The sequence below is a fragment of the Alligator sinensis genome, unplaced genomic scaffold, assembly GCF_000455745.1.
Source record: "Alligator sinensis unplaced genomic scaffold, ASM45574v1 scaffold1255_1, whole genome shotgun sequence".
NCBI lineage: Eukaryota > Metazoa > Chordata > Crocodylia > Alligatoridae > Alligator > Alligator sinensis.
The window spans coordinates 315,525-339,232 of record NW_005843120.1 but is presented as its reverse complement, the minus strand read 5'-3'; the positions used below and the strand labels follow the sequence as shown (position 1 = coordinate 339,232).

At 42.5% G+C, this 23,708-nt stretch overlaps 1 protein-coding gene across 5 annotated transcripts in view; it reads left to right on the top strand.

Moving 5' to 3' along the window:
- INTS4 (integrator complex subunit 4) overlaps window positions 1-23,708 on the top strand; it is a 52,220-nt gene that overhangs the window by 1,981 nt on the left and 26,531 nt on the right. For 4 of the 5 annotated variants that reach the window (XR_003092138.1, XM_025193888.1, XM_025193887.1 and 1 more), the window contains exons 3-14: window positions 3,227-3,344; window positions 5,441-5,547; window positions 8,809-8,994; window positions 10,429-10,479; window positions 11,135-11,223; window positions 11,531-11,651; window positions 12,193-12,264; window positions 13,595-13,769; window positions 16,898-17,103; window positions 19,693-19,835; window positions 21,364-21,479; window positions 23,196-23,329. Coding sequence is in view for 4 of the 5 variants with exons in the window: in XM_025193888.1 (XP_025049673.1) it covers window positions 3,227-3,344; window positions 5,441-5,547; window positions 8,809-8,994; window positions 10,429-10,479; window positions 11,135-11,223; window positions 11,531-11,651; window positions 12,193-12,264; window positions 13,595-13,769; window positions 16,898-17,103; window positions 19,693-19,835; window positions 21,364-21,479; window positions 23,196-23,329 (1,518 nt within the window). In the remaining variant the exon portion in view is untranslated. The remainder of the gene's footprint in view (window positions 1-3,226; window positions 3,345-5,440; window positions 5,548-8,808; window positions 8,995-10,428; window positions 10,480-11,134; window positions 11,224-11,530; window positions 11,652-12,192; window positions 12,265-13,594; window positions 13,770-16,897; window positions 17,104-19,692; window positions 19,836-21,363; window positions 21,480-23,195; window positions 23,330-23,708) is intronic. The other variant, XM_025193889.1, reaches the window with a different exon arrangement.

Here is a 23,708-nt window from a genome sequence, read left to right as displayed (position 1 = left end):
CTTTTCCAAATATGAATTTACAATGTTCTTGGAAAAAAGAAAACCCCACAATGTAGGGAACCTAATATATCAAGGCCCTGACCCTAAGAAGGTGGTGGAACATTTTGCCTGTAACATGATTTTCTCTCTTTTTTTTGTGATCTTAGAGTAGGAACAGTTGAATGAAACTGTCTAGGTAGCATACTTATTATTCTTTAGAATATGGTCAACCTTTTGGCCCTGTGGGCTGGGTGAGTAGCATGAAGCCAGTCCACGGGCCAGATATGTGGAGAGTCAGTGTCTAGATTGTGCCCTGTGTGGCCATTGCAGAACCATGCTATCCAGTCTGCTGGGCTCCCCATGGGTCTGGAAACTTGGCAGCAGGGGAGCAGCAATTAAGGTTGCCCGGTTCCCCTCCCACCATGAAGAGTCCTACAGACTGGATGACATGGCTGCTCAGGCCAGATTTGGCCCACAGGCTAGAGATTGAGCACGGTTTTGTATTTCAGGGGACTTATCTAGGGTTCAGATGCATATCATCTTGTTGGGAGCCAGTGAGCAATCGGAAGGTAGATGAAATTCTGTGTAGATAAGGACAAGTGAGCCAGTGTTGGAAGGAACCGTTTTAAATCCGCACATGAAGCCAGTTTTTCCAGTACTGAGCCTCCGCAATAGGGGCCGGTTTTCGACATGCGCTAACTCTGGTTACGGTGCTCCTGGTCAGACTTTTCAAAGAGCCTGGCATCTGCTGAACTCCTCTGAAAACATGGCCACTCACTTGGTGCCTAAATGGGGTGAGAGCTGTGCTGTTTTGAAAATATTACCTTTGAGGACTCTCCGTTTTAACTAGAACAGTCTAGACAACCCTTTCCCAGCTCTTTCACTTCACCAGGAAGAGGGGCTACAAGTCACTTCTGTACTGGTCCATGAGGTGATCACTAGGCCTAGAGGGTAGGGTAGGTTTCCCTGGCTTTTCTGGGAGTAAAGGAAAATCAATTCAAAAGTCTTTTAAATTAAAAAAAATAAAATCACAATTCTCATTTATGAAACATTGTCAAAAACGTTGGAAATGGTTCATGTTCACCATTATCTAAATTGTGGGTGCTCAGTCTCCAGCTGATGCATCAAATGTGGCCCATGGAGCCATTGCATCTGGCCTGCAGGGCTCCCAACATGTTGGTAAATTTGGTGGTGGGGGAGCAGTGGCTATTAATACAGCTACCCACCCCTGCTGCCAAAGTCCCAAGCCCTGTGCAGCAGGTTGGAGCCAGGCCATGCCCCCTTCTTCCTGCCCACCCACAGGGTCAGGTTGTGGCCCAATCATAGTCTGGCCCCACCCATGCAGGCTGGGTTTTGCATAGCCTTACCCCCTTTTTTGCACAGCCATGCCCCCTTTTTTCCCTGTGGAGTCAAGTTGCCCCTCACCCCTGTCTGTGTGGCTGGATGGGTGCCTGCTGCACCTGCCCTGGGCAGGCAGGACTACCAGCCACATCTGACCTGTGGGCAGACCAGGTACTGCCCATTTGCCGCTGCCCCCTCCCCTGGAAAAAAGGTTGAGTACCATTGTTCTCAATTAATAGTTTTCTCTTAATTGAAGAGCATAAGAAATTGTGGAAGCACCTTGTGTAGTAACCTCTGGAAGTACAGCTTGTATTACTGAGGCCAATAGCTAAGTTAAGCAACACATTGCTAGGGTACTTTACTTCATTTTTCAGGGTATACACTATTCTCCATCTGGAGTCAGGTAAACGTTTCTTCCCGTTGACGCATTGTTTTGTATTATGGGGCATCTGCTACTGAAACTGCTGCTGGAAACAGAACACTGAAGTAGTTGTCTATTCATTTGAAGCCCTGTGATAGATTCTGTGTTTGAGGTCCCTTGATTACTTGGCCACCTTCCTAAATGTAGAATTCTGGCCTTTTTTGTCTGCATAATCTAGGTCAGGAGTGGCCAGCCTGTGACACAAGTGACATGGGCAGCCTGTTTGGCACATGACAGATCAGGGAGGTGTCAGGCAGCACAGCAGCAGCTAGGGCAGAAGGCAGAGCAGGAGCTCATGCAGAGGAAGGAGATTGGAATAGAATTTGAGTGTGCAGGGCTGCTAAAACAGGTGTCCCCCACTGATCTAAGTGATTTCTCTTAGACCCTCATGGCAGAGAGAACTTACCTCTAGACATCTTGAACCAATAAGTCTGTTATATATGCAAATTGTTCTACTGTAAATGAGTTGACACTGATACCTAATGATGACGAAGTTGTCAACAAGGACTTTCACTGTTGCTTGAATTTACCAGGAAGCTGTGGCTAATATACTTATCCATTGTTCTGGATGCAGGAAGGCACTTGTCTTCTTTCTGTGGGAAGAGGCACAAGATATGCTTCCTCCCTGCTGCTAAAAGACTTCCTTTGTACTAGACTCAGAAACTTTTTATCCTGATGCTTACTGAGTGCCTCAAATTCAAGCTTCCTCTGACTGCCTTCTAAAGTCTCTTTTCTCCCCTTAACAACTGGTAGAATGCTGGTGTGTTCTCTTACTGTTTGAATACCGAAAATGTACAGTGTAAAACAGAGCTATTTAAAACCATAAGAATTTAGTACCATAACAACAACCCTTCAGCTGCAAAACCCCCCAGAACCCAGTTGTAAGTACCACATTTACCCAAATACAAGACAACCCTGAATTTAAGACTACCCCCCAATAATTAGATTCTGGACATGGAAAATATATGCAATTATAATTTTCATGAATGGAATCTAATTATTGGGGGATCATCTTAAATTCATCCTCCCTCATTACTGCAGGTGGTAGAGGGAGAGGTGATGAGGGAAGCAGTAATAGGGCAGCTGATAAGGGGATAGGCAGTGGGGGGCAGTAAGGGGCTAGGCAATGGAGGGAATAGTGGGGGGGCAGGTGGTAGGGAGCAGGCAGTAGGGCAGGCAGCACGAGGCTTGCCCCCAGCCCTTGTTCACCCCCCCCCTTACATTATGCCTGCCCCTTACTAATCTAATCAAAAAAATACAGTGTATCCTTTATTATTGTGTTCAGTAGATGAATTCTCTAGAGCTGTAGAACTGCCACAGAGCTCTCAATAATCAGCTGAATTTGGCCTGGGTGTGCTGGAGAAATGGGGTATAGTTATGTTGCATGCTCAGTGGTTAGTGCTGCACTGTATGTGGGTCTTAGCCTGTTTCTCTACATTATGGTGTTCAGTTTATGCATTGGGTAACTTGTTTCTTTCATCTCAGGAGAATGATACCTCTGTAAGATTAAAGATTGCTTCCTTGCTGGGTTTGCTATCAAAAACGGCAGGATTCTCTCCAGACTGCATTATGGATGATGCCATTAATGCGCTTCAAAATGAAAGTAAGTTGTACTTCTCAAATTGTGTTGGGGATCCAGTGAAAATCCTCTAATATTTATACATGGGAAATGGCAGCAGGACTCCTACGTGAGCACAAAGAGCAGGAGTGTGTGAGTGAGGATTATTGTCGGATGGAAAACTTTCTCCTCCACCCTATCCTATTCTGTATTTCATAGATAGGGATGTTCAGCAAATGTGACTTTTGGAACCACTGCATCTGGTCTGCAGGACTTCCCACAGGCCAGGAAACTTGGCAGCAGGGGAGCAGTGGCTATTACTGTGGCCACCCTCCTCCCCTCCCCACCAAATTCCCAAACCCCAAGCTGTGTGGCCTGGTTGGAACTGGGTCAGTTCCCCTCCCCACTTGCAACTGGGTTGGGGCCCTGTTGCAACCACCCTGGGAGCTAGATTGGGACTACAGGCTAGATTTGGCCCATGGATGGATGGGGCACTGCCTATCCAGCTCTCCAGCAAGAATTGTTGAGCACCACTGCTATAGATAGAAGAAACCTTATTATCACGTTCTTAGGACAAGCAAACCATTCAGCAGTACTTTTTTTTTTATATATATAACTTCAGGCTAGAGATGCAAATAGTAAGGGAGAGGTGTCTTTTGTTGTAACAACATAGGGTGAGAGCCACTGTGTTCTCAAGGTTCAGTATTTAGGCAACGATCTTGTTTGTAAATAGAGTATTTTCTTACCCTGTTACAGAATAAAACATCAGAAATTAGTTGCCAAGCTGCATAGGAGCATCTGTCCACAACATTGTTCTGAGAATAGTGAACAAAGCCCAAATTATCCACTTAAGTAGCTGTGAAAAATCTACTTAATTTTAAAAGGCTTCCATCTCCCTGAGTGTGCTAATTAAAAACCACAGAGGAAAGCTTTCAAAAAGCAAGAAACTGATTTGAGAGCACGAGTCCCATTGCCAGTCATTGGGATTAAATAATTTGGAAAGTCGTCCCCCCCCCCCCAATACCTTAATAATTTGTGTCATGGAATTGAGTACATGCTTAGCAAATTTGCAGATGACACCACGTTGTGTTGAGTTGGAGGCACTGGAGGGTAGGGTTAGGGTCCAGAACCAGATGAGATTTCAGCAAGAACAAATAATTGCATACATAAATATAAACAGGCATTCCCCAATCTAGTCTATAGTAATGCAGGGAAGGACCTGGGATTACAGTAGAACATAAGTCAAATATGAGACAACCGTGCTTTTGTTGCAAAAAGACCAACAGTATACAGGGTCATATTGCAAGAGTCACTTGCAAATCAAAGGAAGTGATTATTTCATTCTGTTCAGCCCTGCTAAGGCCTCACTTGAAGTACTGTGTCCAGATTAGGACCCCATGCTTTAAGTTTGGAAAGAGTCCAGAGAAGAGTAACAAAAATGACTAGAGGCCTGGGAAGCAAGACATACAATGAAAGCCTGAAAAACTAGGGATATTTAGTCTGAAGAAGAGAAAATTGAGGGGGGATTTGATAACAGTCTTCAAATACATGAAGGGCAATTATAGAGGGAATAGAGATGTGCTTTCCTCTGTGGCTATAGGGGACCAGGAGTATGAGCAACAGCCTCAAGCTGCAGCGGAGGAAATGTACGTTGGAGATTAGGAGGAACTTTCTGAATATGAAGGGGGTCAAGTATTAGAACAAGCTACCTAGAGAAGTTGTAGAATCTCCATCCCTAGAAGTTTTTAGGAGTAGGTTGGGCAGACACTTAGCTGGGATGATTTTAGTCATTTGCTTTGAGCAGGGGGATGGACTAGATGACTTTGTGAGGTCCCTTCCAGTCCTACTTGCCTTTGATCCTGTCATTTTAAGAGATCATCTTTAATGTAAATACACTCCGGTGTATTTGCTTTACTTGCAAATAAGTTTAATACTTACTTGCAAATATATAATATAATATTATATATATATATATATATACACACATACACACACACACACATAAGTATAATACTTTCTTGCACAGGTGGGCAGAGCCTTCCCTTTATTTGCAAGTAAGCATAATACTTACTTGCAAATAAGATCTCTCTAAACTTATGAGTTCAGTAGATATGGGAGCCTTTCACGGTTTTGTTTTACAGAGTCCCACCAAGTTCTTGCTCAGCTGCTGGACACGCTGCTGGTGATTGGAGCTAAACTCACGGAGAATGCAGCTGTCAGAATGAGACTGGTAGATGTAGCCTGCAAGGTAATATAACCTTACTGATGTAGTAAACATGCAGTAAAGTCAAAATTCTGCATCTTTATATTGCTACAACTCCTGTTGTGATCACAGGAAGTTGCAAGCAATTTATTTTGTTTAGTATCTTCATCAACAACCTGGAAGATGGTATAGAGTGGACCCTCAGCAAGTTTACAGATGACACCAAGCTTGGGAGAGTAGTAAATACACTGGAGGGTAGGGCTAGGATTCAGTGTGACCTAGACAAATTGGAGGATTGGGCCAAAAGAAATCTCATGAGGTTCAACAAAAACAAGTGCAAAGTCCTGCACTTAGGACGGAACAATCCCATGCACTGGTAGAGGCTGGGGGCTGACTGGCTGGGAAGCAGCTCTGCAGAAAAGGACCTGGGGGTTACAGTGGGCAGTAAGATGAATATGAGCCAACAGTGTGTCCTTGTTGCCAAGAAGGCTAATAGCATCCTGGGCTGCATTGGTAGGTATGTTGCCAGTAGGTCAAGGGAAGTGATTATTCTGCTCTATTCTGCACTGAAGAGACCACATCTGGAGTACTGCGTTCAGTTTTGGGCCCCCCACTACAGAAAGGATGTGGACAAATTGGAGAGAGTCCAGCGGAGGGCAGTGAAAATGGTGAGGGGGCCAGGGCACATGACTTGTGAGGAGAGGCTGAGGGAATTGGGCTTATTTAGGTCCCCACTGTGAGGGAGGGAGTGGGGCAGGGGCAGGCGCTGCCTGGGCAGGGTGTGGGATGCTGCTGTGGGTGGATTGTCCAGGGGGTGGGGAGGGGACACTGGAGGATGGGCAGCTCCTACTGCTGCGTGTGTCCCCAGGGGAGGCATGGAGGGCATGTGCCTGTCCCCCCTTCCCCCCCAGATTTATGCACGGGGCGAGGGCGGGCTGCCCACTGCCCTGCCCCAGCTGGGCAGAGCCCGCCTCTGCCTCAGCCCCACTCCCTCTCCCCACAGAGGCCTCAGTCTTCCCGCCTCCCCCATCCCCTCCCTCCCCCACGCCCCTTCCTCCCACAGACTTACTGGCTGGATGCTGCTCTCCAAGCTGCCAGACTGCATTCCTGGCGGGGCGCATGCTATGGCTGTGCTCATTCACACAGTATTTATTGGTGACATTTATCAGCTACACTGGCCAAAAAAAGCTGTTTGCCGATAATGTCAATGTTTCCCTTTATTGGTGCCAATCTGATATGGACTGAGATAGATAGTTTCATAGTGCTTAGGGTCGGAAGCAACCAAAACAGATCATCAGGTCCAACCCCCTGTCCTGGGCAGGAACAAGTGTTGGGGTTATAACACCCCAGTCAAATATCTATCTAGCCTCCTCTTGAAGACCCCCAAAGTAGGCAAGAACACACCTCCCTTGGAAGTCCATTCCAGAGCCTGGCAGCCCTAAGCGTAAAGTAAATTAAAACAACTCCTGGACGTGGGGGTCCAGCCGGGAGTCTGGGTGCACACCCAGGCTTGAACTTGCAACTGTTTGGCCCCAGGGCAGCACCCCACTAGGCCAGATGTCAGTGCACCTCTACAAAAAGGGTACAGGAAATGAATAAATAGGAAGTTCATACGTACTCTTTACTGACATTAATTTGCATCACTGGTGGAGCATTCCTTTGCAAAATTTTTTATTTAAGTTTGTCTAATTTTTCTCTGTTTACTTTGAAAAATCAAACCTTGACCATACTCAACAGTTGTTACAACTGTATCCTTGAAGTATGCTCTATGGAGTATAGGCCACCTTGAATAAAAATCAGAGTGAACTGTTGCATATTATTTTTCATTATAAAGATTAACTGAGTCATTGAGCTGTTTCTTTTAGTTATGTTTTAAAATATGCCTTTTAATACTTGTCTTGCGATGAATCCTCTCTTGAAATATTTTGTGGAGGATATCTAAAAGGAAATAATATTATAATAAAATATTTTTTAAAATAATGGATTAATGGGATTTAATAATGGTATATTTCATTGATATGGAAGATTGGTAAAATAGTGCCTAGTTATGTTTACTGTTTGAGAATTTATCTCTGGAGGATTTTCTGTTTTAATATTCTATTAGGGTGCTAGCTATATCTGCAATGATTTCATCTCTCTCTTGTCCCGAATCAACTGGAGTTTTAAGTGAATTTGTTGCAAGATGCAAATTCTTGTTAGCACTAATAAACTTGAAAATATATTTTAAGATAAATTATGGTAACATAAACTCAGAGACTGATAGGGTGTGACTACAGGCTGGGAACTAGGCAATCTGTTGGGAATAAAAGTGTCAGTCTAATGTGGGGATGATATTTGTACGTGTCAAGTATCATTGCTGCATGAGTAGTTGCTCATTTGGTGTGTCCTGCTTGAGCAGGATTTTGCAGGCATAACTGGGATACTTGTTTTTAAAAATATTGCTATATGAGACTGTCTGTTTGAACTCTTATTGAAGAAAGCAACTCTCTAAGCAGACAATGTAGTTTTATTGTTTAAAATTATGTACAGAAGTTTTATGTCCAATAACACTTTCTCTGCATAGTTGGAGGAGGCATTTAGGAAAAACTGCTAAGGATCCAATATTTGCAGGGAAGTTACTGGAGTACTGCGTCCAGTTTTGGGCTCCACAACTCAGAAAAGATGTGGAGAAGCTTCAGAGAGTCTAGAGAAGAGCCACACACGATCAGAGGTCAGGAAAACAGACCTTACAACGAGAGGCTGAGAGCTATGGGACTCTTCAGCCTGGAAAAGTGCAGGCTCAGGGGTGATCTGGTGGCCACCTATAAGTTTATAAGGGGTGTTCACCAGGATCTGGAGGAACATTTGTTCACCAGAGTGCCCCAAGGGATGACAAGGTCGAACAGTTATAAACTGCAAGACCATTTCAGGCTGGACATAAGGAAGAACTTCTTCACTGTCCGAGCCCCCAAGGTCTGGAATAGCTTCCCGCCGGAGGTGGTTCAAACACCTACTTTGAACGCCTTCAAGAGAAATCTGGATTTTTTTTTTGCTGGGATCTTATGACCCCAGCTGACTTCCTGCCCCTGGGGCAGGGGGCTGGACTCGATCTTCCGAGGTCCCTTTCAGCCCTAATGTCTATGAAATCTTCCTTCCCTCCCTCCCCCCACAAAAAAACCCCCAAACAAACCCCCAAACAAACCCCTATTTTAACTTAAAACAAAACTATTAGGAGACTTAATCTCTGTCCAGTGTCTTTCTGCTTGAGGGAAGAAAAGGCCAAGATAAAAGTTCCCAGTTGTATCTTGTTCTCTCCTATTTATATAGCATCTGACAGACGCTTCCCATGGTGTACGAAACAAGTGCCTCCAGCTAATAGGCTATCTTGGATCTGTGGAAAAAGGTGTTACAAAAGAAGCAGAAAGCCAAGCTACTAAGGATGTCCAGAAGATCATTGGGGACCACTTCAGTGACCAGGACCCACGTGTTAGGACTGCAGCTATAAAAGCTATGGTAAACGCTCTCGGTGCATTGGAGTAAATTGGGTGGCCGGTTACAAGAGAACTTGTACAAGATTGTAAATGCATCCAGAGGAATTCAGACGGGGAGGTGATGTGGTAAATTATTTTGATTAGCGTGAAAATTAACATTGCTCAAGTAATAATAAAATGAATATTAAATAAGTGTAAGAGAGATCTAGGGTCGTACACAATATTTTAGTTTTTTAAAAGAGTATCATAACATTTTCACTGTAGTGGCTGCAGTTTTTGTTGGTATCGGTAACCATAGCACTCACCTTTTAGATTGGCATGAAATCTTTCTTTGCCTGAGTTATGTTAGATACATAGAATGATGGAAAAATAAGGCTGAAAGGGACCTCAGGAGTCTGAATCTAATGGAGGTGATCTTTTTGGCAGGTGTGCCACAAATTATCCCTAGACATTCTTTGAGTGATGCTCCCATCACTTTTCCTTCCCTGATTGTGCTGCTTTTTCCCCTCTGCCCTGTGCGTCCTTCCTGATTTGCTGCTCTGCTTTCTGCTCCCTGCCCTGTCTGCCACTGTTGCCTCTCCCCTGGTCTGCCGTATGCCCCACACACACACTACCAGTGCCACTTGTGGCACATGTGCCACAGGTTGGCCACCCCTGATCTAGTCCAGCCCACTGCTCAAGGTAGGATCATTCTTACCTAAACCATCTGAGACAAATGTTTTATATAGTCTATTCTTTAAAACTTTGTAACAGGTTTTAGAGGTACTCAAAATTACTTACCCACTTCTGACAATCTTGACTGCATTTTCTTGCTACTGTGTTAATCATTTTTCTTTAGAGTAATCTCATTGGCAGTTCATTTGTAAAAGCCAGTTTAGAAACATTAAACACATTTTATTTCTAATGACAGCTGATAACACTTTACCAAATACATATTTCCTTTATAAAGGAATGAAGGGAAGGGTGGAGGTCCTATCTGATTTACTGGAGTCTTTTGAATATATGAAGCAGTTTTTACAATGAAATGCTGCTTAAGTTAGAATTTTAAAAAAGCTAACACTGTCTTAAGCAACATAGATGTTATATTCTCGTAAATGTGCCTTTATTTGATAGAAATAGCAAGGATTCTGTGATTCTATAATGTTTTGGTTTTGTTTCATTTTGCTTTCTTAAATTGAGACTCAGGAAATTTTGGTATGTCATAAATTCAAGAGAGTCGTATTCAAAGAAATATGGTATTTTAGACCTGGGGTTACAATTTTGCAGGAAGAAATTGCCTTGCTTATAATATAAAATGAGATGGTTAATAACTCAGTAGAATTCCTGGTTAAATATAGAGGGAATCAACAAGAGTAAGTAGCTAAAGATGATCAAATGGCAGGAGAGTAGCAAGGAACATGGAACATTTTGCTTAACATTTCTGATCTTAATATTGGGTGGGTTTTTTTTTCTCTAGCTGCAGCTGCATGAAAGAGGATTAAAATTGCAGCAGACTATTTACAGCCAGGTAATGCTTTATGTTTAATATTAGAGCATTTATTTTTGGTTTCTGTGCAATCCAAGAGTCTGGGGAGGGGAAGTAGTATGTTCGGAGTCAATGAACAGAGAGGTATTTGCTTTCTGAGAATATAATCAAGTTCCATGCATCATTCATTGTCTTTAGTAACCTAGGTTTGAAAATGCAAGTCTTTTTCAAATCCTGTTGTGCTCAGAGATATATTTTTACTGGAGGGCAGAAAGGGTTGGAGTAAAGCATTTAATTATAGCCTGCAGTGTGCATACGTAGAATCATTTGGAAGTTCAGATGTGATATGGGTCCACTGCATGGGTAAGATTGCAGGATCAAGACCTATGAAAGTGAAAATAACCTGAATAATAGATCCTTGTAGTGAGGATAGATACTATCAAACATTCTTCGCGCTTCTCTGTTAATTCAGTTAGTCCAAGGGCTCTCCTGAGTTGGACCGAACTGAGCCTATAGATAGTACATAGAATTAGTGGAAAGGACAACATTCTGGTTGGGACTTGATGGGGAGACCAATGTATTTTGACCTTTAATCTTACCTAGCTGATAAAACAGCCTTTATAAGAGATTGATGAGAACTTTAATAAACTTGGTGGAGGATTTTAAAACACATTTGATTTGGAAACTTTAATTGCAGGCTTGCAAACTGCTCTCAGATGATTATGAACAAGTGCGCAGTGCCGCAGTTCACTTGGTATGGGTCCTCAGTCAGCTGTATCCAGAAAGGTATGTACCATATGAAAGTTAAGAGAAAAGTGAAGGAGGTATCATTCTTTGAGTTTTCAGTGTCAAACAGAGTTGCCATTTAAAAGAGTGTTGGACATTAAATGCCTGTATACTTGCTTATACCCTGATAAATCAAAAAAGGGCAGAGAGATTAGCCTAGAAAACTTTGGAACTCTTCCTTATAATCATTGTGTTACAGCAGTAGATGTATAGCATTATTCTTTATTTTGATGGCTTTTACCATGAATAACATTTTATACAAAATCTCAGCAATATAATTTACATGATGTGCTATTGTCTTGATCAGCATTGTCCCAATTCCATCTTCCAATGAAGAAATCCGCCTAGTGGATGATGCATTTGGAAAAATTTGTCACATGGTCAGCGATGGCTCATGGGTTGTTAGAGTGCAAGCTGCTAAACTGTTGGTAAGTTTAATTTTTCTCCTATCATCTCCATAGAGGGTCATAATGTTTGTTTGATTTAGGAGGTATGAGGAGAACATTGGGTTTTATTGCTGGTTGGGAGTGCATAGTCCAGTGTTCAGATCAATTCATTTTTGCCACAACTTGAAGGCACTTTCAAGGTGAAAGTGGGGGTGGGGATTACTTATGTTCAGGAGATTAGAAACTGGATTCCAAGCTGGGCTCTATAGTTGTCCTTCCTGTGGAGTATGGGTTCCCCAGCACAAACAGATACTCCTTTCGCAACTCCCTCATCCTACCACTTAAAGCCCAGACTTGTGATCCTCAAGTGATACAGATTTTGGAGAGAATAGATTGGGCAAAATCAACTTATAAGCATATACTCACACTGTTACTCTCCTAAATACTGTGGAGATGAGTACTTACATAACATCCCTAACACATGGAAATTGGGCCTATCTATGCTGGGAGTGCTAGTTAACAGATTCTGCTGTGTTAAATCGAAAAATTGTGTTTCTTTGTCATTCTTGGGATTTTTTTCTAGGGATCTATGCAGCAAGTGAGTTCCCATTTCTTAGAACAGACACTTGACAAGAAGCTGATGTCTGATCTGAGGGTACGTGAACATTGTCTTCATTATCTTGTACTATGCATAGTGTATTGCAATTGTACAACAGGTATGTTAATGCCAAGCTGATTTGTTTATCCAATTCACACCTCAGGGCAAGTGAGAACTAATTGATGATGACGGGTTTTCTGTTAGATTAAAGTTAATGAAACATTTTCCAGTTTAGGTTTCATTAGTTGTTGTGTTCTTGTAATAAACTGCTTTAGGCTATTTTAGGTTTTGGTGGTGAGGGGAACATTAGCAAGCACTTCTAACAGCCCTGTAGTTGTATGGCTTTTCATTGACAACAAGAAGATGAAGTTCTAGTTTTTGGAACAAGCTATACCATTAGTGCTCAACCTTTTGGCCCCGTGGACCAGATTAGGCCATCTGCAGGCTGGACTGGCCGCTAGTCCTGGCACCGTACTCTTCCTGATCCCATGCTCGACGATTGGGTTCTAGAGCACTGGCAGTGGCCCCTTCCACTCCCCACATGCTGGGATTGGGTCCTGGGGCCCAGCCTGCCCCCCACCTGGCCCTGTGTGCTGGGTTTGGGTGCACAGATCTAGCGTGCAGGGGGCCTGGGGCTTTTCATGGTTTTGGAAATTTGATAGTGGGGGAAATGGGTTACCAAATTTCCTAACCCATTCCTAACCCTTGTGTGCCAGATGGCAGAGCATAATGGTTGGGAGTTTGAGCACCTCTGAGTGAAACACAGGGTCTTGCTGGTCATTTCAAGTGATAGCAGATGAAGCAAGGGACTGAGAATTGGGAGGCTTTGGGATTTTATTGCTGACTATGATTGATTCACTTAATATCTTGAGAGAAACCCTTCATTTGGTTCAGTTTTTCCATATAAAATGGTGATCATTCCAAATTCACTAATCTTTGTAAAGTGCTTTGGAACCTTGTATGGAAGGTACTCTAAGATTACGTGTGTGCGCGTGCACGCGCGCACACACGCATACACTTCAAATGAAGTCTTTACAAGATGCTGACTGACATTTTAATTAATAGGTTGTCATAAATCATGTAAGATGGACAAAAATAGTAGCATCAGTATTAGGATTTAACCACAGCTTAACAGGTGTAATAAAAGTGACATTTAACAATGTATAAATTAAACTATTTGTCCTTTCCCAGCAAATTGTTGTTGTGATTACTAATTTTCAAATATGGAGATAGTAATTTTCAGTTTTGGTAATGATGACTCTCTTTATTATCAACGTTGAAACTGCTGGCTACACCTTTTTATGGGATTAGGACAGACTATTCAGTATATTAGTCATTCATTTTTTTAAAAATCTGTTGGTTGCAATGGTAAAATTTGTTTGTATAGAGGAAGCGAACTGCACATGAACGAGCCAAAGAACTCTACAGCTCTGGGGAGTTTTCAAGTGGCAGAAAATGGGGAGATGATGCCCCCAAAGAAGAAATAGACACGGGTGCTGTGAACTTGATTGAGTCGGGAGCTTGTGGGGCCTTTGTCCATGGCCTGGAAGATGAGATGTATGGTAGGTAGAAAAGGGAGAAATTGCATCTAAGGTCCAGGATGTATTGGGTATTGTAGCCTTTCAAAATTCCATTTGCCCCAAACTATTTTATTTTCCATAGTGAAATACCTTATTGCAAAACTCGTCTCATTGCAATTACAGTGGCCATGATATGTGGGCAGCTTTTCTTCCTGGTTTTGTTGTTATTCATGCTTTTGCCCAGCTGATATAATGTAATGTAAGTATTGATACAAGCGAAACAGTCAATAATGTACCCAGAGATGAGTAGTTTTTAAGAAGCAGCTAATTCTTAGTTAAGTGTCTTTAAAAAGAGAAGCTGCTTCCACTGTTGAAAACCCCCATTTGGAGTTTTCCAGTTCACGTAAATAATTGGATTACGTCCTAAACTGGAACCATTTGTTGCTCTTGCTAGAAATCGATACATCCTGTAGAGCAGGGGTGTCAAACATGTCTGGCCTCAAGGGCTGAATCAGACCCATGGATCTCCCCATCCCCCCATGCCAGCTCCTGCTGGTCCTGGACTAGGGAAGAAGCCTGGTGTTCCAGGTGCTTGGCTGCTGCTGCAGAACAAGTCATGGTGCCAGGTTTCTTCCTGTGGTGCTGCTGGGACTCCAGTGCCACAGGAAGGTTCCCCCTACCCTACCCCCATGGGCTATGTGTCTGACACCCCTGCTCTTCAGCAGTATTTCCAGACCACCTTGACCCTGCATCCTGCCACCCCACCCACTCGTGCCATCTTTCAGGATTGGAAAGAAGGACATCCAGGTTTTTCAACTTGGCTGTCACACAGACTTTATTGATGGCCTCAGGTAGGCTGCTTTACCTCTGTCCCAGCTTCCCTATCTGTAAATTGGGGATAATTCTCACTTCTCAGTCCTGTGATATGTGAAAGGTTAATGTCTGGGAAGTATTTTGAAGATTGTTGAGCTGTGATTGTTGAATGCTGCTTTTCAGTTTATTTTGCAGATGTTAAATTAGGTAGAAGAGGGGTATGCTTGAAAAAAGTGGCCCTGTGAAAATTGTAGTCTAGGGATTGTCTTGTTACCCCACAACTGCTATAATAGGTTTGCCTAGATTACAGCTAATATTTTATGTTATTCTCACTTCCACGCTCATCCCGGGATCTGACAAAAAGCCTTGGTTCTTTCTAGCTTAACAATAACAGATTTTCTTTCTCTTGGAACAGTTGTGTTGGATTTATAAACCACTGTGTGAAGCCTGCTGGCCCATAAATGTTGGCATCACGGTGACAAAACAGTAGAACTTTTGTCATTAAAATAGCCTGACTTGGAATGCACTCACATCCATTCAGTAATGTGATCACACCTCTGACCACTGCTCCCAATCCCACTGTATGCACAGCACCGTAGGCTTCCTTGCTTTTCATGTTCAGTTTTTGAAGCCATCTCCTAGTCTACCAGCTTGTCAGAGCACTGTCAGTGAAATTGTTCATCTCTGGTGCCTTAACACTGCAGAGGAGGTTGGTGGATAGGGGGAAATCTTCTGTTGCATCTTTCTACATAATCAGAGGCATCAGAAATCAAAACAAATTCATCACACGGCCTAACCTGCTCTATTTCCAAACCTAATTAATTGTTCCCAAATTGAGTTTGGATGACAAACAGAAATTTCATTAAACAATAAGTTGCGACATGTCAGATTAGGTTCTCTTATGTTTCTGCTCTGGTGCACATGTCACAGAAACTGGAGGGAAAGAATCTTTTATCATCACATAAACTTCCTATGTTTGGAGGTTCTTCAGATGCACACAATATTTGTATATTATGAATAAATTCTAAGTATTTTGATCTCTTCTGGTCCAATAGCATATAGGGATGGTTAGCCCTGTTAGTCGGAAGTCAAGCAGAAGGTAGGGTAGAGTGGCATCTTAGAGACAAACAGGTTTAGAGAAGTATGAGCTTTGCAGGCAACAACTTAACTTTGTCAGAAGCCAACATACAGAATTTGCTCTGTGACATCAGCAAGTGCTGTCAGATAGCAAATTTTAAAAGTAGGCTGTTGCCTATGAAAGCTTATGGTTCTGAACCAGTTAGTCTCTAATATACTGCCCCCCTTACCTTCATTCTAATAATATGGATGTTAATCATGCACATGAGGATTTCTCAGTAGAAGGGAAAAGGCTCTAAGTACTAAGCAAGCTAGCTTTTTGCTTTGACTATGTTGAAGTGAAATCATTTTTTGGATGAATGCTACTGTTCAGTACTATGTAGAGTACTGCACAACAAGCTGAAGAAGAAAGTGAAGAATACTTCAGCCAATTGAAAGGGCAGGTCATGTATAGGGAGGTAGAATGCCATGCTCTTAATGTGTTGGACCAGGATACTGGGGTTAGAAATCTAGTCCTGCAAAACGCTGCATTTATTCATATACCACAGACCTTCTCCCTGCTGCCCTACAGAAAACATGCTCCTTATTTTGGGAATGTAGAATGTAGGAAAAGATTTCTCCAGTCTTCCCTGTCACAGCATTGGCTCAGCCAAGGCTGGATCTGTTGGGCACATGTAGCAGGGATGGAGTTCCATTGTCAGTCACTCCCCTTCCCTTCCCCTTGCTGCTTCCTTAACACAGCTGCTGGCAATTCAGCAGTGGTTGTCAGAGGGTTAAACCTATAGGTGGGTTGGCCCTGCAGCAGGTGGAAGGAGAGTGATGCTGAGACTGGTGGGAGTCTGCCCCACGTCCATGCCGAGCACAGCCCACTACTGCCAATCCACCACAGAAATCAGTTTTCTGGCCTGTGTCATGCATCCCAATTTTGACTGGCTTATTCTGGGAGGTGGAGGGGAAATGCATGTGGCCTGCAAATAACTATGGTATGCCTCGAGCAGCATCAGGTAAGGGCTTGGTGTTGTGCCTGACAGTACCTCTAGCAGCACTTGTAAATACTAGCATGTATTATGCTGAAGGTGATACCTTCCAGGTTAGAGGCATTCATTCAGTACTAGCTTGGCAAGGATGAATTCTACCTGCTGAATTATCTCTGAGTTTTCCTTAGCAATCTTCTGTCATAGGCCTGAGTTTTGCTTAGTTTGGCCATTAGATGGCATGGCTTTTTTGACCAGTGTTAAAGTGAACAATATAACATGGAATTTTTTTTCTTCTCTTTTCAGAGGTTCGGATTTCTGCAGTCGAGGCTCTCTGTATGCTGGCTCAGTCTTCACCTTCTTTTGCAGAGAAATGTCTTGATTTTCTAGTAGACATGTTTAATGACGAGATTGAAGAGGTGAGATTGCAGTCGATACACACCATGAGAAAGATCTCCAACAACATCACTCTACGAGAAGACCAGCTTGATACTGTGCTGGCTGTCTTGGAGGTAAGCACTCTGTTTGGGAGGGGTTTTCTGTGTCCATTGTAGGAGTATTAGAGCTATTACCTTTTCTGTGTAAAATCAAATTTTAGACTATGTAGAATACAGCTGAAATTTTCAAATGTGGCTAGAGATTTTGGGTACCTAGCTTAGACCCCCTTCAAGGTATTTCAAGCTGAGCATTCATATATGGAGGCACTTAAAATAATTAGTCTTTCTGGAAAACTTAGGCCTGTATCTTTTTCTTTTATTCTAATTTCTCTTCATACTTTAGCTACCGTTAGGGGTATATACAGACATTTAAGGAGGTTTATGGGGAAGTTAGATCGTGTTTAAAAATGGCTACCCCATCTAACTTTGTTTGCTTGGGTGTGGACCTTACACTTAAAGCCCTAGTGAGGTGGATCTAAGTATGAAATGTAGAGAAATTCAGGATGGCTAGATTGGTCTAAAAATGGCTGACCCAATTTAAATTGACCTTGGAGGTAATCTGACTTAGATTTGGGTCTGGCAAGACTGATTTTAACTGAACTTCTGTACAGATCCCAGCATTGCCCCAGGGCTGGGAAAGCTCAGCTGCTGGCCATAGCCCCAGGGCTTTGCTTTTTCTATTACTCCCCCTCCCCAAGGACCAAACAGCCCCCAAGCCTGCCAAACCCCCCATTCTTCAAGCTGCCTCTAGTGCATTGCTGGTATTTGCCAATGCCGGGAGCCAAGTAAGTTGGGGTTGGTGATAGAGGGATAGGGATTGGTCTGCTGCGGTGGGGGTTGGTGTTTGTGTGGGCATGGAGGGGTTGCGGGGCTAAAAATAACCCCTGGTCCTGGGGGTGGGGAAAAGAGCCCACACCCGATTTCCCCCCCCCCAACCCCCTAATCTCCCTGATTGGCAACCAGTGTTCCTAAGGTATGTACAGGCGGTCTTCGTATAGCTTCTCTCATCCTGAAAGGTCTCAGACTGCTTTAGCTAACACTTCCCAACTTGGCAGCTAAATCATATTTGGGCTCCAACATAAGTGATTTTAAAAATCACTTTTACTTAGGCAGTTAAAACTGCACGGAGGAGGATAGGTTTGGAGCTGTTTGTTCCTATTTCTGCTTCCCTCACATTCTGTTGCTTTGTCACCTGCTGCTGCTACCTCTATCTCCTCCTTGGATCGCTCCATTGGCTGCTGTTTGCGTGCTTTACCAAACCAGGACTCTTCTTCACTTCCTTGTTTCTGCTCAGTTCTGTCACTTCTGTGATCTCTTATTCCCCTCTGTTTTAGCTCCTCTCAAGCCCTGCAACTATCCAACCCTTTATGGCCATCTCCACTTTTGTCACTGTGCCGTATTTCTTACGTGTCCTGTCCTGGAGTTTTATGTTTTCACTGTGATCTCTTTGAAGCCTGTCTTTAGATGGAACACAGTTTCTTTTTGAAGTTTAGTCCACTCAGCAGTGGCCATTTATTTACCAACCCTCAAATAAAAAAATACTGAACATCACTGTCATGCCTCTATTCTTTGATCATTTCTTGCACTGCTTCTGAACATTGATTTGTTTGCTTAGACTGTGTTCCTTGACAGCCAGGCCTCACTGCTCCTTTGTTTGAGACAGTGCTGACTAGGCTGTCTGTGCTCAGCAGATCATGAGTAAAACCAATCCACTCAGCTCTGGAGTAAAACCATGAAAATACAATGGTGCAGAGCAACACTCCCCAAGCATTGGCAGATGAGGGATGTTGATTTGCAACTGCAAGGTGTTTTTAGGCAGATAGAATGTAATTATCCAAATTGGAGTTCAGCCACAGCATCATGTCTAACATTTCTAAGGACAGTGCTGGGAGACCTTGGTGCTACAGTGCATGTTAACATGGCACTTCTTGACAGCCAAGTGCCTCTTGAAGTGTCATTTCATCCTAAAAGGTCAGTGTAAAAATTAGGTATTTTGCAGTTCCAATGTATTGTGTGATTGGACTGCATTATTCAGCTTGTGCATACATATATAATATATATATTTTTTTAATCTGAACTCCCAGTCCCACCAGCTGAACTTGGCATCCTTCTTGTCTGTATGTTATCAGCACTAATAAACATTCTCCAGGCTGCATTATGTCCTTGGGGGCATCTTTGCAAACCCACTAAAGACCAACAGCATCTTTCACTAAACTGAACAGAGGCCTTTTCCCTGTTCAGTGGCCCTCAGGATTGATTTTCAAATGGTGAATAATGGACCATTTCTTCCTAAAGGGAAAATGTGGTTTTTCAGCCATTATCATCTTAGCCATGCAGTAGTTTCCCAGAACTTCTGTATATCTGCCATAGACTGTGCTTGGGGGCACTGTACTACTCCTACCTAACAACAATTGTACTCATTCTGCTTGGGAGGGTTAATGGTGGAGAAATTCACATTCATTTCCATAAATGAAGCATTGATATAAGGTATCTTGGCTGAGTTCAAAAGCAGTAGAAGCCGCAGCTGTTGAGCTGGTTGACCTATTTGCATATTTTGCTTTAACTGTTGGATTCAGGGAACCTATGGGCTTAATTCTATAAAACACATAAAAGGAGGCAACATCTTTAAAATATGCACACACCCACATGTGTCTTGTTTTTTAGGATTCCTCCCGAGACATTCGGGAAGCACTTCACGAGCTACTCTGTTGCACCAATGTTTCTACGAAAGAAGGCATCCACCTTGCACTTGTGGAGCTACTGAAAAACCTAACCAAGTATCCTACTGACAGAGAGTCCATTTGGAAGTAAGTATAGCTTTTCTGCATAGTTCTCACTTGTTTGTTTTCTTAGGATGCTTATATATTCTTTTTAATACCTGGATGTTTTATTTAAATGAAGCACATCCACTACTGATGTGACTTCCTGTACCCTTGTCGAAACTGAGGACAGAAATGGTACTAAACATTGTTTAACTGATACCTGAGGTAGACATTCAGATAGAATTTAGCTACCAGCTATATTTGCCAGCATGCCTATAGATCAGGGGTGGGCAAAATATGGCCCACAGGCCAGATCTGGCCTGCAGGGGGTGGTGGCTCTGGCTCTAGTAGCTGCATGGTGCTGTGCAGCCAGAGCTGCCACCCATGGCAAAGCATGAAACTGCCCACAGGAGTAGTACACCCAGCACCCTCCTCCCTCTGGAGCCCTGACCTGGAAGCTGATGGCCACATTTGGGCAGCTGTAGGCATGGCTGGCAGCTGCCAGGTCTGGACTTTAAGGGGTGGGATGTGTTACAGCTACGAATGGGTGGATTCGTGCTGCAGAAGTGGGGGGGCATGCTAAAGTTGAGGGCAGGTTCAGGTTTCCACACTGGTTGCAGCCAGGGGTGAGGAGGGGGAGGGAGTTGTGGCTCTCAGCAGGTCACCAGACCTCCTTAAGTGGCCTGCCCACCCAAATAATTGCCTACTCCTGATATAGCTGAATCCCACTAAGGATGACTCCACTGATCACTCCCTTATCATAAGTAGTCACTTCAGAGTATTCCCAAGGTTTCCAGAGTAGTTAGTTTTATTGATAAGTTTAAATATAATCGTTTTATGGTTTGTTGTGTGAGTGTTTTGGTTTTTTTTTCTGGTAACTTAAGAATTCATTGAATATTAATGTTATACTCCTCTGACTTTTTGCATCATATACTAATTGACAAATATATTGGTTATGGGTACATTATCCTGTTGTATGCAGGGTTTTTTTCTAGTTGAGCATTATAATGAACATCTGGGTTTTGTCTTTCATGTAAGATGAGCAATAAACAGAAACAAAAGACATAATCCTATCAAGCCCTTGGATTGAAATGGAAATGTTGGGATTCTTAGATGTATTTCTTTTAACTGCTTTTTTCCTAATAGGCTTGTACCTTGCATTATTGTTAAAATATATATAATAATTAAAAGGGAGGCGTGGTTATTTGCTAGTATTTAGGATTTGACTTTTTCCATAATATATTGCCCCAAAATATGCTGGGTATTTTAAGGACATGTAGTAAGACAGTTTCTTGCCCCAAAATGGTTACTGCCTGTTGCTTGATGTTTTTTTTTCTCCCTCTAGTTATATTTTTGGGTTGTGTTTTTTCTAGTTATGCTTTCAGTTTATTAGGCTTCATAAACTATTAATGAAATATTTAAGACTGTTCTTCAGAGTAGGGTAATTCCTGGTTCTAGTTGGTACCTCTGGGTGCTATTGCAGTATAAGTAAATAACATAGACAAAGATCACAATATTGTATGTCTTGCTAAATGGCCCCTCATTTAAAAGTGTTCTTGCCTGTGCATTTCAGATGCTTGAAGTTCTTGGGAAGCAGACATCCAACTCTGGTGCTTCCACTGGTCCCAGAGCTCTTGAGTACACACCCGTTTTTCGACACGCCAGAGCCAGATATGGATGACCCAGCCTGTATCTTTTTTTTTTTTTTGTACTGTCAAATGGTTGTGCTAGCTTCAAATCTGTACATATTTGTCTAATTCTCAAACTTTGTTACACTCCTGAAAGCCTACAGCGGGAAAATCCTGTTTTCAGAATTTATTATGCCATTTAGTTTTATTACTCATCCAAGAGTGGATCAGGTTTTCAAATAACCAGGCTACCTGGAACCATCCTTTTAAATCCCAGCTGCTTCTAATTAGCCTGTTATGCCTCAGAGGAATAAACTGGGTACCATGAAATTTGTAGTTCATCAGGTCAAACCATCATAGTGCTGATGTTAGGGTGTATGGTTCCTTTAACCCTTTTGTTGAGGAGGGGGGTGTTTGGGACCTTTGCCAAAACTTCCCCTTATTTCACTGTTGTAGATTCCACTGGTTCGCTACTTTCTTTCATTCAGAGGTGGGTGAAGTCCATTTGTGCTGTAATTCATGGTCTTTGGGCCTCTGTTTTCTTTAAGAAATCCTTAAATTCTAATTTAAGTTTACAAATTAACATGCTTAGTCACTGTTTGCATTTGAACATCTAAAGCACTAGAATTAGTTACCATTGTCGTCATCATCATCATTAACATGGAATATAAAATACAATTTTTTTTATTGGTTATCCTCCTCACTTGTCTAATTGCAGACATGATATTGTTTACAATATGTGCAGAGAAAAATTTCATTTCCCAAGGGAAATGAAAGGAATCTGAAATTAGTTCAGAGAAGAATTTATACCTAACCAGACAGTTAAATACAATAAATTGAAACTTCTTTTGATCCAGGATTAGAAGAACTTAGAGGAAGAAGACTCTTTCGGTTGTATATTTTTTTTTCTTATTTGAGTTCAGAGGAGGTTAGTTAACAAGTTCTCCCCAAATGACTGTGTGTGCAACCCCTGCGTCAGAAGAAGGTGTTGGTCTTAACACAGAACTGGGAGCCAGGAACTCCATAGTAAAGTTCAGTAATGTGCTTTGTTGGTGAAGAAGTCATTCTCTGCAAAATGTGGCTTTGATTTCAACCAAACCATTTGCAAATTTGCATTGAATTAGTCAGTGAGTTTCAGCTGAAGATGTTCTGGGAGTAGATTCACCAAACAGTAAATGTATTGGAGAAACTTTTTTTTAAACCCAACCTGTGGTTAGGGCATTCATGCAGGCTGTAGGGGAAACAAGTTGGATTCCCTCCTTCCAACTCCCAGAAGATTGCCCTAGCCCCTGTGGCCACAGGGTGTTTGGAGGCAGGGTGCTGTCAGCCTCTTTCTTTAGAGCTGTTCCACTTTGGGTAAGAATCTCTAATCTTCATTGGATATGGGGCTGGAATCCAGGTGTCCCAGCTCTCACATAAGTGTCCTGACTTCTAGGCTGTGGAGTCACTCTACAGTCAGTGTTCAGTCATGGTATCCATGTAGCGCAGTGTATAGCATGTACCTTTGCCTTCTTCCCTTCCATTGCTTCTCGGCTTCACCAGTATGATGATGCACCAGTCTGTGGACCACACTGAAACATTTAGTGCCTTTGTATCACACATTTACTTGGTCAGACAACTGTTGATGATGATGATTATTACTCAGCATTCTTGTTGTACAGAACTTCATAAATACTCTCCAGGCAAGGAAGTGTCAGTGTTTTTTTAAATTGCCATTCTCTGAAGAATCTAAAATCACCTTTTTCTTTCCCCCCTTTCTCCTTAACAATTTAATTAGATATTGCTGTTCTTGTCCTCATTTTTAATGCTGCTAAAACTTGTCCAACAATGCCAGCGTTGTTCTCAGATCACACCTTTAGGCACTATGCCTATCTTCGTGACAGTCTCTCTCATCTTGTCCCTCCATTGAGAGTAAGTTTAGTCACCTTGATTTGCACTTTGGTGTTGGGAATAACCACTCATTTTCTTGATTGCTGTGAATATTTAGTGGAGGTATTCCTCACTTTTTTTTCTTTTTCAAAGAATACTGGCCTTCCTTAACCACTTATTTCCTTTAGGTGGGTGAGTATTTGCATTTGTATTGTAAGAGCAGCAAAAAATCATGAAATAAGTACAGTGTGGGTTTTGTAATATTTTACAGAGTCTGAGAGAATGGTCAGTGTTTTTTTTTTTTTCTTGTGACAAGCAATGTTGACTAGTTGTTAGAAAAAGAGACTGAGAGGCAGGACTCCTGAGATCTTCACGGCTCTGCCTGTGACTTGGTGAAATTCAGGTCATGTGGATGGTGTGC